Genomic DNA, 13598 nt, shown 5'->3' on the forward strand with positions numbered 1-13598 from the left:
AATACTAGGTTTAGTCTTTGAATCTACTTTTTATTCCACGTGGTCGACCTTTGCCTCTTGTGTGTATGGGAGAGCAATTATGTAACAAAAAGAAAGCTTGGATTGGAAACGAGTGAATAGGTGTAGGAATGGTGAAACGAAAATTCCACCCAGCCAACCAAAAACGATGTATATGACCCTAAAATACTACTTTATTAAATACATATTTAATTCCTCCATTAAAATAATCACTGCGCTTCAAGAGCAACTTTGTTTACAGCACAGGGTTTGCTGATATGCGGATAGCTGCATTATTGAGGAAAGTGTTTACTTGCTATAACTGTGACATGTGGTTGTTTTGTGTAAAATGCTTGCTTACGCCAATCCAGTCGTCAGATCAGTTATAACCTACTTCAAGGGAGAGGAAGCTAGGACTCGGGAATAATACGTAAGAGTATTAGAATAGGGCCTGTCAGAAAGCAAATAGAAGTGCATATTTAAAATAGATAAAATTATACCATATTATTTTAACATATTTATTGCTGTGCTATGAGTGTCCTTGTTTACTTTATTACTGTACTTTCGTAATATAACCCCATAAATAACACGTTAGCTGCAGTAAGGCGTATTCTCAGACAGAGGGCGTTGATCGCCAGCTAATTAACTTCTTCAGCCAATCAGAGTCAATAGCGTTGAATTTGGACTTCTAGAAATGTCGCGCTACTTTATAAAGACAGAGCGCGCCAGAGCGGTTTGGATATTTCTGCCGTACACCAAGACATAGCCAGCCAGTTAGCCATTTGTAGCTAAAGTAATCAGTGTCAAGGCCAAATTTAGCGCACAGGAGAAGTGGTAAGCATGTGGTACTGGTCATTGAATTGTCTAGCTAACCACACACCGCTATTTAGCTAGCTACCGTAGCTAAGCAAATATGGGTTAGTATAGTACAGTAGTATGTATGCTAATCCATGTGGCCGGGATATTTTGTTCGCGCTAGCAACCCATCGCATCACGCAATATGTTTTGCTGTTCAGAGCTAATCCCATGACATTTTGAAAATGCACGTGTGCAATTTGTCTGTCATTTTTACCGCGCTTCAATGCTTGTCATGTTAGCGCTGCCATCTGAACTAACAAACCATTCTGTACCTAGTAAATCATTCTGCTAACTAATGAATGGACTGTATTACAGTGCTCTGTAGGAGATGGACAGAGAGAAGGTTGGCCAAGCCAAAGGAGTGAAGGCCAAAGCGAGGACACCCAGACCGAGGAGGCTGACTGATAAGAAAGGAGGCTCAGGTGGAGACGCACCTAGGAAAAGGTGAGTCCAGACAGTGACATTGACTCTGCACCGGTACCCCCTGTATATAGCCTCTCTACTGTTATTTTATTTTACTTTTGCTATTTTTTCTCAACTCTTTGTTTTATTTTACTTTTTTATTAAGAAATAAATGCATTGTTTGTTAAGGGCTGTATGTAAGCATTTCACGGTAATGTCTACACCTGTTGTATTCGGCACATGTGGCAAATAAAATTTGATTTGACATACAATGTCCTATAATATGTGCAATATCAATCTCAGTAACACATCAGCCATAGGCATCCATTAATTTATCTTCCTCACTATCTCTAAGACCCAAGTAGTACATATTACACACCAGCTAGGCCTAATCTGAAACATATGTTCACTACAGCATTCACTTTTTTTTGTATCTCTCATTATGTAAAGATGGGCTTTGCATGTAGGTAGTTAGTCACTACCTTTTCCACCCACTGCACCCAAACTTTCTTCATGGCTTCGATACTTCTGAATTACAGTTAACTGAAACAACAGTCAACATTTTCCCATTATTATACACATCACATCTCTGTGGTGTAGACACGCAGAATGTTGCAAAAAATGGAGACAAATTAAGTCTCCAAACAAACAATCTGCACCAGCAATTGTAAATCTAGCAAGGTGTGCACAATGAGTGAGTGTGTGGGTGCCTGCTTTCATTAACCAGAGTAGGGTACTCCATCTTTATATGAATACATTAATTCTCCTTGATATTTGATACATTATATGAGCAGACAAATGAATCCAGAGTCATCCATCACTGGCGTGTGTAATTAATGGGATGAAAGAGAAGAATAGACACCTGTAAGCATGACTGGCAGCAGCCTTCTGTGACAGTCCCTGATGACATTTCATGGCAGACTAGAGTTAAGTTGGAGGTTACCAACTCAGAGGGAAATATGACAATAACCTATTTTTCTCCCTATTCGTCTGTTCTGATGGTCTGACAGTACAAAGCCCAAGAAGGAAAGAACTAAAGCCACAGAGAGGTCTCAGCAGGCAGAAAAAGAAAAGGGCCAGAAGGTAAATCACTGTCTTAAATCATACACTACATATTGTAAGTGCGTTTGTAGTAGCTTAATAGTTGTGGCAGTAGTGCTATCAACAGGAGCAGCTGTAGTAGTAGCAACAGCATGTAGGCCTAAATCACCACCGCTACAGCTTATGTGACTTAAATTTGTACTACTGGATAGTTATCCTCATACTGAATCTCTCAATATAGGGAGAGGGGTTTTCACATACATCCTACAATTTTATTTTTGATTGAATTGCTACGTTATTCACAGGTCCTTTGTAGCCCTTTGTTACTTGATATGTGTAGCAATTTACTTAGTACATTTATTTAGTTCTTCATTATCTAGTCTAATTCTGTATTAGGTCAAAGTACCACTTTGCAGTTTCTGTTTTTGTCCCGTATGACTATAATATATGTCTGTCTCTAATAATGTCCGGAACAGAGTGTTTGATGTACAGTACCAGTCAAAAGTTTGGACATCTACTCATTCAAAGGTTTTTCTTAATTTTTACTATTTTCTACATTGTAGAAAAGTAGTGAAGACACCAACACTATGAAATAACACATATGGAGTCATGTATGAACCAAAAAAGTGTTACAGATCAAAATACATTTTATATTCTTCAAAGTAGCCACCCTTTGCCTTGACAGCTTTGCACACTCTTGGCATTCTCTCAACCAGCTTCATGAGGAATGCTTTTCCAACAGTCTTGAAGGAGTTCCCACGTATGCTGAGCACTTGTTGGCTGTTTTTCCTTCACTCTGCAGTCCAACTCATCCCAAACCATCTCAATTGGGTTGAGGTCAGGTGATTCTGGAGACCAGGTCATCTGATGCAGCACGCCATCACTCTCCTTGGTCAAATAGCCCTTACGCAGCCTGGAGGTGTGTTTTGGGTCATTGTCCTGTTGAAAAAAAATGTATAGTCCCACTAAGCCCAAACCAGATGGGATGGCGTATCGCTGCAGAATGCTGTGGTAGCCATGCTGGTTAAGTGTGCCTTGAATTCTAAATAAATCACTGACGGTGTCACCAGCAAAGCACCCCTACACCATCACACCTCCTCCATGCTTCTCGGTGGGAACCACACATGCAGAGATCCTCCGTTCACCTACTCTGCGTCTCACAAAGACACGGCGGGTGGACTCATCAGACCAAAGGACAGATTTCCACCAGCCTAATGTCCATTGCTCGTGTTTTTTGGCCCAAGCAAGTCTCTTCTTCTTATTGGTGTCCTTTTAATAGTGGTCACTTTGCAGCAATTCGACCATGAAGGCCTGATTCACGCAGTCTCTTGATCAGTTGACGTTGAGATGTATCTTGAACTCTGTGAAGCATTTATTTGGGCTGCAATCTGAGGAGCAGTTAACTCTAATGAATGTATCCTCTGCAGCAGAGGTAACTCTGGTTCTTCCTTTCCTGTGGCGGTTTTCATGAGAGCCAGTTTCATCATAGCGCTTGATGGTTGTTGTGACTGCACTTGAACTTTCACATTTCTTGAAATTTTCCAGATTGACTGACCTTCATGTCTTAAAGTAATGATGGACTGTTGTTTCTCTTTGCTTATTTGAGCTGTTCTTGCCATAATATGGACTTGGTCTTTTACCAAATAGGGCTATCTTCTGTATACCACCCCTACCTTGTCACAACACAACTGATTGGCTCAAATGCATTAAGAAGGAAAAATTCCACAAATTAACTTTTAAGAAGGCACACCTGTTAATTGAAATGCATTCCAGGTGACTACCTCATGAAGCTGGTTGAGAGAATGCCAAGCGTTTGCAAAGCTGTCATCAAGGCAAAGGGTGGGTACTTTGAAGAATCTAAAAAATCAAATATATTTTGATTTGTTTAACACTTTTTTTGTTTACTCCATGATTCCATATTTGTTATTTCATGGTTTTGATGTCTTCAATATTATTCTACAATGTAGAAAATAGTAAAAATAAAGAAAAACCCTTGAATGAGTAGGTGTGTCAACTTTTGACTGGTAATGTATGGCGCAGCGGTCTAAGGCACTGCATCTTAGTGCTTGAGGCGTCACTACAGACCCCCTGGTTCGATTCCAGGCTATATCACAACCGGCCGTGATTGGGAGTCCCATAGGGCGGCGCACAATTGACCCAGCGTTGTCCGGGTTTGGCCGGTGTAGGCCGTCATTGTAAATAAGAATTTGTTCTTAACTGACTTGCCTAGTTAAATAAAGGTAAAATAAAGATGCACTGTATTCAGACCCCTTGACTTTTTTCCACGTTTTGTTACTTTACAGCCATATTCTAAAATTGATTAAATAAAACATTTTCCTCATCAATCTACACAATAACTCATAATGACTAAGCGAAAACAGGTTTTTATACATTTTTGCACATTTTATTAAAACTAAGAAAACAACAACTTATGTAAATAAGGTTTCAGACCCTTTGCTATGATAGTCGAAATGGAGCTCAGGTGCATCCTGTTTCCATTGATTTATCCTTGAGCTGTTTCTACAACTTACACAGTACACCTGTGTTAAATTCAATTGATTGGACATGATTTGGAAAGGCACACACCTGTGTATATAAGGTCCAACAGTTGACAGTGCATGTCAGAGCAAAAACCATGACGTTGATGGAATTGTCCGTAGAGCTCAGAGACAGGATTGTGTCGAGGACAGAGCTGGGGAAGGGTACCAAAAGATTCTGCTGCATTGAAGGTCCCCAAGAACACAGTGGCCTACAGCATTCTTAAATGGAAGAAGTTTGTAACCACCAATACTCTTCCTTGAGCTGGCCAAACTGAGCAATCAGTGGAGAAGGGCCTTGGTCAGGGAGGTGACCAAGAACCCAATGGTCACTCTAACAGAGCTCCAGAGTTCCTCTGTGGAGATGGGAGAACCTTCCAGAAGGAGAACCATCTCTGCAACACTCCACCAATCAGGCCTTTATGGTAGAGTGGCCAGACGGAAGCCACTCCTCAGTAAAAGGCACATGACAGCCCGCTCGGAGTTTGCCAAAAGGCACCTAAAGAACGCTGACCATGAGAAACAAGATTCTCTCGTCTGATGAAACCAAGATGGAACTCTTTGTCCTGAATGCCAAGCGTCACGTCTGGAGGAAACCTGGCACCATCCCTACGGTGAAGCATGGTGGTGGCAGCATCATGCTGTGGGGATATTTTTCAGTGGCAGGGACTGGGAGACTAGTCCGGATCAAGGGAAAGTTGAACGGAGCAAAGTACAGAGAGATCCTTGATGAAAACCTGCTCCAGAGCACTCAGAACCTCAGACAACGACTCTAAACACACAGCCATGACAACGCAGGAGTGGCTTTGGGACAAGTCTCTGAATGTCCTTGAGGGGCCCAGCCAGAGCCCGGACTTGAACCGGATCTAACATCTCGGGAGAGACCTGAAAATAGCTGTGTAGTGACGCTCCCCATCCAACCTGACGGAGCTTAAGAGAATCTGCAGAGAATAATGGGAGAAACTCTCCAAATACAGGTGTGCCAAGTTCGTAGCGTCATACCCAAGAAGACTTGAGGTTGTAATCGCTGCCAAAGGTGCTTCAACAAAGTACTGAGTCTGAATGCTTATGTAAATTTGATATTTCTGTCTTTTATTGTTAGTAAATCTGTAAAATTCTAAACCTATTTTTGCTTCGTCATTATGGGGTATTGTGTGTGTGTAGATGGAGGGGGGGGGACTATTTTAATACATTTTAGAATAAGGCTGTAAAGTAACAAAATGTGGAAAAAGTCAATGGGTCTGAATACTTTCTGAATGCACTACGTGTGTATGTGTGTCTTTAATATGTATGATAATTGTGCTGAGCTCTGACTTGTTTTTCTGTTTTCCCTCTATTAGGTCAAGGCTGTCAAAACAGAGAGCGTGGAGAGCTTTGATGACGATGTGAGGTGGGCATTTTCCCCTGAGACTGCATTTGATTAACAATGTTGTTAATGAGAGAGCTAATTAGCATGGCTTTACTCTCATAGCATTTCTGTTGCAGTTGAGTGGCTTGATATCGCTCAAAGTGTCATATCAGCACCTTTCTGCTGCCATTGGAAATTAGTTTTAATCCATTAACGTTTCAAATGGAGGGTGATGGAAATTAATTTTAGTTTTGGATTTCCGAGAGCCTGGACAGGATCCATTCCCCTTTTTTCAGGGAGCGTTGGCTATCAGGAAATTTAATTTCCTGCTGTGTTGAAGAAAAATCTGTGGCTTGTCAGAAAAGCAATAAATTAGAAACCGTCGTGTTCTGAGGGGATGGATGGTGGGAGTTTAGGCCAGGTCTGAAAGGTATAATCCACTACAGATAACGGTATCGGTTTTGCTTCCTTACAGTCACAGTGACTAAATGAATGACATACATTTAATCCACTGTTTATGGACTCTGTCTCTTAGACTTACTCAGGCTGTTTCTCCCTCACAGACAAACCTATTGGCATTATGACATTTTCCTAATCCTATTGAAGTCTACTTCTCTCACTTAGGAAATGGAAATAATATTTTGATTGATTACCATACAGGAATGAGTTGTTCAGATGAATTAGGCCACATTCAGACAGAACGTTGGAAGATAATGTGAGAGAATATCCAATCATTACCCTTCTGTACTGTTGTCGGTGACAAGAAAGTGGGTGAAGTGGGGGGTCAGAGGTCCTTAAACGGGTAGGTCGGGATTTTGGCAATGAGGCCCTTTATCTACTTCCCCAGATGCAGATACATAAAAATGGTATTCACAAATGTATCTTTTTTTTTTTTGTCATTTAGCAGACGCTCTTATCCAGAGCGACTTACAGTTAGTGAATGCATACATTTATTTTAATTTTTTCCTACCCCCTGTGGGAATCGAACCCACAACCCTGGCGTTACAAACGCCATGCTCTATCAACTGAGCTACATCCCTGCCGGCCATTCCCTCCCCTACCCTGGACGACGCTGGGCCAATTGCGCGCCGCCCCATGGGTCTCCCGGTCGCGCCGTCTACGACAGAGCCTGGATTCGAACCAGGATCTCTAGTGGCACAGCTAGCACTGCGATGCAGTGCCTTAGACCACTGCGCCACTGGGGAGACTTATGTATCTGCGTGCAGTTTGAAATAAGTTAACTAGCGTCAGCCCAATTGCTAACTAGCGTTAGTGCAATGACTGGCTGTTCCTCTAGACTTCCAGTCATTGCGCTAACGCTAGTTAGCATTGGCTTGCGAAACTACCTCTAGCTTCCTTCGTATTGGACACAGATACATATTGGATACCATTTTTATATCTGACTATTGGGAAGTATATAAATGGCCTCTTTGCCAAAATCCCCAACTATCCCTTTAATTACATTATCTGCACTGCCAACTCGCATGCATTGAGTGTGAGACACGCATTTCGCCCATTTCACACGCCATGCCTCTTATTTCTCACAAATTGAATTTTTTTATTTTTTTTATTTTTATTAATCCAGTGTGTGTAAAATTCTACATTCATAAACATTGTACCCGTGGCAGCTTCACCCGGTAGATCCATCGTTTTCCTTCCACCGCACTGTGAACCGCGGCAGATTGAAGCTTGTGATTGATTTAGTTGGGGTCCAGGACCAAGGCGATTGGATGCGTGTTTGTAAAGACACACTCCTCACAATTTAGTGTGGGGTGCAGACTGGACAGGAATGTTCGTTCGCCGCTTATCAAAATGTTTAACCTCAATTGTCAAAAGAGCAGCAAGGCAACTTGTAGAGCTGTTTTGTCTATAATTGTCGCAGAATGCGTTCTTATGACAGCATGTGATAATATAGCTTACTACTAGTGATTTAATCCACAACTTGCATTAGCCCAGATCCATAGCCTACATTATTCACCTTGTTTGGTCATTGACAATTTAGCACTAGGTTCATGTGGCTGTAACAACGAAAAGGCAGAATTCAGCATGAATTTTGGTAGGCTGACCTGATTTGTCTAACTATATTATGAATATTATTTTGCCCGAACAGATTGTGAACCCAAATGTGCACTGTAACTGATTCTAGTGGGGGAACGATAATTTGGGTTTGGTGTAGTGACAGATTTAGGCTGTCTTGTCTTCAGGAGATTTTATCTGTTTAATTTGTTTGGTCTTACACAATAGCTGATGTAAGTCATTAGAACAATGCCCTTCCCCTACAATGGGCTGAAATATAGACTAATTAGTGTGCTTATCTCAGCAAGAGCACTGTTATTCCCATACTTTTATTTAACTTCATAACAATTTCTTACCAATTTTGCTGGTGTAATTGGGCTATTTGAAATCTGATTTGCCAACTTGTCTTAACTTTTTAAATTATATATATTTTCAATGAGGGCTATGCATTTTTGTGAGCATTTATCGACAGTGTTTTAAAACCATGTTCTGTGGCTGTCATAAAATGAGAATAGGTTATATTGAAATGCCCCTTGCCTCAAATATCCTGTTTTGTCATTTTAGTATTGTGCGCACAAGCTGCTAGGCTGAAATGGTAGGCAGAAATGCAAAAGATCTTGCCGACGTAGAGTAAGATGATGACAAGGTTTTGCAAATCAGCCTCAACCACCAGAAGATCAATATTCATTAGATTTTTCTTAAATGTGGGGTAATTTGTAGAAATCAAATGTCACATGAACATATATTCAAACTCCCAGTGTTTGGGAAACATAGATCAGGTGTGGGCGGCCAACCCTCTTGGAGAGGTACCTCTCGGCAGGAGATTTTTAAAAAGGGGATAGTTCACCCAAATTACATATTTACATTGGTTTCTTATGGACAGAGAAACTGCAATCCATCCTATGGTTAGCCACTGCAACCAACTGCTAATATTAGCATTTTCTAACCAAAAAACTGTTAGGGACACCCATACCCCCTGGCTAGGGGTGGAGACAATGACATTCACAATAGGAAATCTCACTCCAAGCTATTTTCAAAAGTTGGCAGCCCTGTATGTTATCCTGTTCCATTCTGCCTGTAATGTGAATTGGCATCTACAGCTGTTTTCTTTCATTTCCTTCCATCCAACCATGTGAAATGAAGCACTACTGTAATTGAGTTGCAGTGGCGGTTGTAATGTTGATTTTATTAATTTGGTCCATTTCCTTCCCACTTCCAAGCCACACTGCAGGGAAATACAAGCTTGCTGTCCTGTTGTTGTTATTGTTAGTATAATTATGGCAATTAGAAATAATATCATCAGGCCCTTTTCTATAATGTTGTTTAATCACTAATTGTCATTACGTGTGGTCACTAAATTATCATTGTGTACTTTTGGATTTAGGTATTACTCTATGAATAGCCAGGTTTTACTGGAAAGTAAAAGGGGGCCGCAGCAGGATGTGGTCATGCTTTCCAACCACTTGATATGTGAGTGAAAGTGACTGGTCATTGTTCAGTCTCTTTGTGCTTTCCTCAGGTTTCATTTGGCTGTAAAAGAGGAGCCTGAAGATGGAGACTTTGCGCCTGAAAATATGGGGAAAAAGAGGAAAAGACAAGAGGATGAACCCTTGGAAGGTCCCTCATGTTCCACTGCAACCCCCACGTGAGCAGATCTCCCATATTAATTATGTTAGCCCTCACTCCATCTGTCATTCAATTACCCTATGACTAAGTGTAAGCAACATCCACTACCTGTTGGAGGTGAGCAAATAGTGTTGTGCATTGTTGCTGTACACAGACGTTATTTGCTGCCCTCAGGTTAAATAAGAAATTGAAAGAGGACGAGGCTGACCCGAGGACAGAGAAGAACATAAAGGAGGGGATAAAGAAAGAAAAGGTAGACATCCTCCCTGAGCAGGCAAATGTTCATCTGTTGATGTAGTTGCATCATTTTCTCCCACTTTTCACTCGCATCAACAAGAATTTCAGCCGAGTTGGAAGTGGAAACTATACTGAACAAAAATATAAACGCAACATGTAAATTGTTGGTCCCATGTTTCATGAGCTGAAATAAAAGATCCTAGAAATGTTCTATACGCACAAAAAGCTTATTTCTCAACTTTTGTGCACAGATTTGTTCACATCCCTGTTAGTGAGCATTTCTCCTTTGCCAAGATAATCCATCCACCTGACAGGTGTGGCATATAAAGAAGCTGATTAAACAGCATGATCATTACACAGATGCACCTTGTGCTGGGGACAATAAAAGGCCATTCTAAAATGTGCAGTTTTGTCACACAACACAATGCCACAGACGTCAAAAGTTTTGAGGGAGCATGCAATTGCCATGCTGACTGCAGGAATGTCCACCATAGCTGTTGTTTGGTAATTAAATGTTCATTTCTCTACCATAAGCCGCCTCCAACGTCGTTTTAGAGAATTTGGCAGTATGTCCAACTGGCCTCACAGCAGACCACGTGTAACCACGACAGCTCTGGACCTCCACATCTGGCTTCTTCACCTGCGGGATCGTCTGAGACCAGCCACCCGGACAGCTGATGAAACGGAGGAGTATTTCTGTCTGTAATAAAGCCCTTTTGTGAGGGGAAAACTCAATTTTATTGGCTGGGCCTGGCTCCCCAGTGGCTGGGCCTATGTCCTCCCAGGCCCACCCATGGCTATGCCCCTGCCCAGTCATGTGAAAACCATAGATAAGGGCCCAATTAATTTATTTGAATTGACTGAGTTTTCCTTATATGAACTGTCACTCAGTAAAACCTTTTGAAATTGTTGCATGTTGCGTTTATATTTTTGTTCAGTATAGATGTTTAGTCAAGACATTAGTTTTATTGTATTCACAATCATTACTGTGATACAATGTTAGTGTTTGCCGCATATGACTCAGATGGGTATAGCTGAAATGATAAACAAGCTTTGTTTTGTATTAAATGCTGTGAACATGTTTTGTTTTGGGAAATTTTACAATGGGCACACTGATTTTGTGTAAATTAAATTTTATTTGTCACATGCGCTGAATACAACAGGTGTAGACCTTACAGTGAAATGCTTACTTACAAGCCCTTAACCAACAATGCAATTTTAAGAAAGAATACCAAAAAAAACATAAGAAATTAAGGTAACAAATAATTAAAGAGCAGCAGTAAAATAACAATAGCGAGGCTATATACATGGGGTACCGGTACCGAGTCAATGTACGGGGGCACCGGTTAGTCGAGGTAATATGTACATATAGGTAGTTATTAAAGTGACTGCATAGATAATAAACAGCGTAGCAGCAGCGTAAAAGAGGGGGTGGGCAATGCAAATAGTCTGGGTAGCCATTTGATTAGATGTTCAGGAGTCTTATGGCTTGGGGGTAGAAGCTGTTTAGAAGCCTCTTGGACCTGGACTTGGCGCTCCGGTACCGCTTGCCGTGCGGTAGCAGAGAGAACAGTCTATGACTAGGGTGGCTGGAGTCTTTGACCTACTGTGTAAATTGTCTTGTTTCTGTGGTGGTGTCTTGATCTCCCAGAAGCCAAAGAAAGAGGGGGGGGAGCATCCAGTCACTACAAAGAAGAAGTCAAAGGAAGAGATTGCGGCGGCAAAAGCGTTGAAGATCAAAAAAAGAGAAGAAGAGGAGCAGCAGCGCTGGAGATGGTGGGCTTGTTTGTTTTTCTATATGCTGAATGTGTAGGAGGTGGATGGATGCACCTTTTTATGAAAGAGGGGCTCATTCTGAAATGCGTTCTTGTCCCTCAGGTGGGAAGAGGACAAGTATGAGGATGGTGTAAAGTGGAAGTTTCTGGAGCACAAGGGTCCCTTTTTCCCGCCGGAGTACCAGCATCTCCCAGACAACGTTCGCTTCTACTACAATGGTCAGTACAGCCCTGCTGGTTTGAAGGCTTTATACTCACCCCGTCAGCTCATCGATCATTTAGAAGTAAACGTGTAACACTTCTCAAAGAGGCTATTCACTCTAAAGATCTAAGTTGCTTTCCTGGCATGAGAAAGTTGAGCTAGGAAGGCTTGTAGCTCACTTTCAGACTGTCCATGCATTCTGTCTGGGTCAGATTGAAAGTTGAATGTTGTTGACGCTTTCTCTATCTATGACACTCTGGGGAGGATCCTCCCCTTCATCATTCACCCCAGAAGATTGTTCCTCAACTCTGTATTGATTTGCATGGATCAACAGCTGCCCACAAGATCAGACTCCTTTATTTAGGGCTTACAGCCCGGGGATGTCTGGCTGGCTGGATCAAACATTTTGATTGAGAACCATAGTTTTGACATTTTCTCCCTGTAGTGCAGCCCTGACAGCTCCCATATCAAAAGAGTAGGTTTGATAAGTTAAACCCTGTGTGTGTAGTGAAGTCTCTCCCTGTACCCAGGCCTCCACAGCTGACTCATCAATCGGAGTGGTATGGAATGTAAATTCACAGCCGCTCACTGCAGGCCTCAGCCTCTCTCTCTGGCCATTGATTAGCTGGCTCCTAGGGGACCTCTGGGGGTGATATTAGGGTGGGGAATTGCCAGGGACCTCACTATACGATATTATCACGATACTTAAGGGTGGGGATGATATTTATTGTGATTCTCACAATTCTATATGTATTGCGATTCAATACTGTAATTTAATTGTGATTCCATGGTCCAAACATATTGCTTACCATGTGTCTGCTGCAGAGGGACGAGAGCCATGAGAAAACGAGTTTTGATCAGTCATGGAAATTGGCAATTTGAAATCAAATTGGCTCAATATTTAAAAAGATGGAAAACAAGCTATGAAGGACAATTACTGGAGTTTTGGTGCATGTACAGCCAACTAGCGCAACAATAAAATGGCGACTTCAAAGTTGTTGAAAATATTAATAATATCCCAATATGTACAGTAATTATCTAACATTGTTATTTTTTATCACTAGTTGATATGGTGCATTTTTTTGGTTCTGACTAAACTCCAAAAGCCTGACTTTGATCTCAGAGGACACCGCTCCTCTATAGTCACTTCAGCTACTCGTATAGTGGTGCCGCTTCGCTCCCCTACTAAAGAGAACATGACAAGGGCAAGATTTACCAAGCGTTTGCACCTGTTAGTTTCAGACAGTAATAAAATACAAAGAAGTAAAGCTGAGTACTAAACTATTCTACAACATTATATATAATTTTCCCACTTAGGACCTGCAAGCTGGTTACTGAAAATGTAGCCCGGCTAAGATTTTTATGGAACTGTATGTGATGTGCTTGTTCACCAGGTAAAGCTGTGAAGCTGGGCCTTGCTGCAGAGGAGGTGGCCCTGTTTTATGCTCAGATGCTTGACCATGAATACACTGCAAAAGATGTGTTCCGAAACAACTTCTTCAAGGACTGGAGGAAGGTGAGAAGTGAGGGCGGAAGAAAAGCCTAGAGAGACTAGCCCT

At 41.6% G+C, this 13598-nt stretch overlaps 1 protein-coding gene across 3 annotated transcripts in view; it reads left to right on the forward strand.

Annotated features, from left to right (window-relative positions):
* LOC121531832 (DNA topoisomerase I, mitochondrial) overlaps positions 1-13598 on the forward strand; it is a 35569-nt gene that overhangs the window by 734 nt on the left and 21237 nt on the right. For 2 of the 3 annotated variants that reach the window (XM_041837319.2, XM_041837318.1), the window contains exons 2-9: positions 1171-1299; positions 2268-2340; positions 6176-6225; positions 9719-9844; positions 10000-10078; positions 11714-11838; positions 11941-12056; positions 13434-13555. In XM_041837319.2, coding sequence (XP_041693253.1) covers positions 1184-1299; positions 2268-2340; positions 6176-6225; positions 9719-9844; positions 10000-10078; positions 11714-11838; positions 11941-12056; positions 13434-13555 — 807 coding nt within the window. In that variant the 5' untranslated portion in view covers positions 1171-1183. Of the gene's footprint in view, positions 1-707; positions 832-1170; positions 1300-2267; positions 2341-6175; positions 6226-9718; positions 9845-9999; positions 10079-11713; positions 11839-11940; positions 12057-13433; positions 13556-13598 lie in introns of those variants that run through there. The other variant, XM_041837317.2, reaches the window with a different exon arrangement.

Source organism: Coregonus clupeaformis, chromosome 19 (genome assembly GCF_020615455.1).
Source record: "Coregonus clupeaformis isolate EN_2021a chromosome 19, ASM2061545v1, whole genome shotgun sequence".
Classification (NCBI taxonomy): domain Eukaryota; kingdom Metazoa; phylum Chordata; class Actinopteri; order Salmoniformes; family Salmonidae; genus Coregonus; species Coregonus clupeaformis.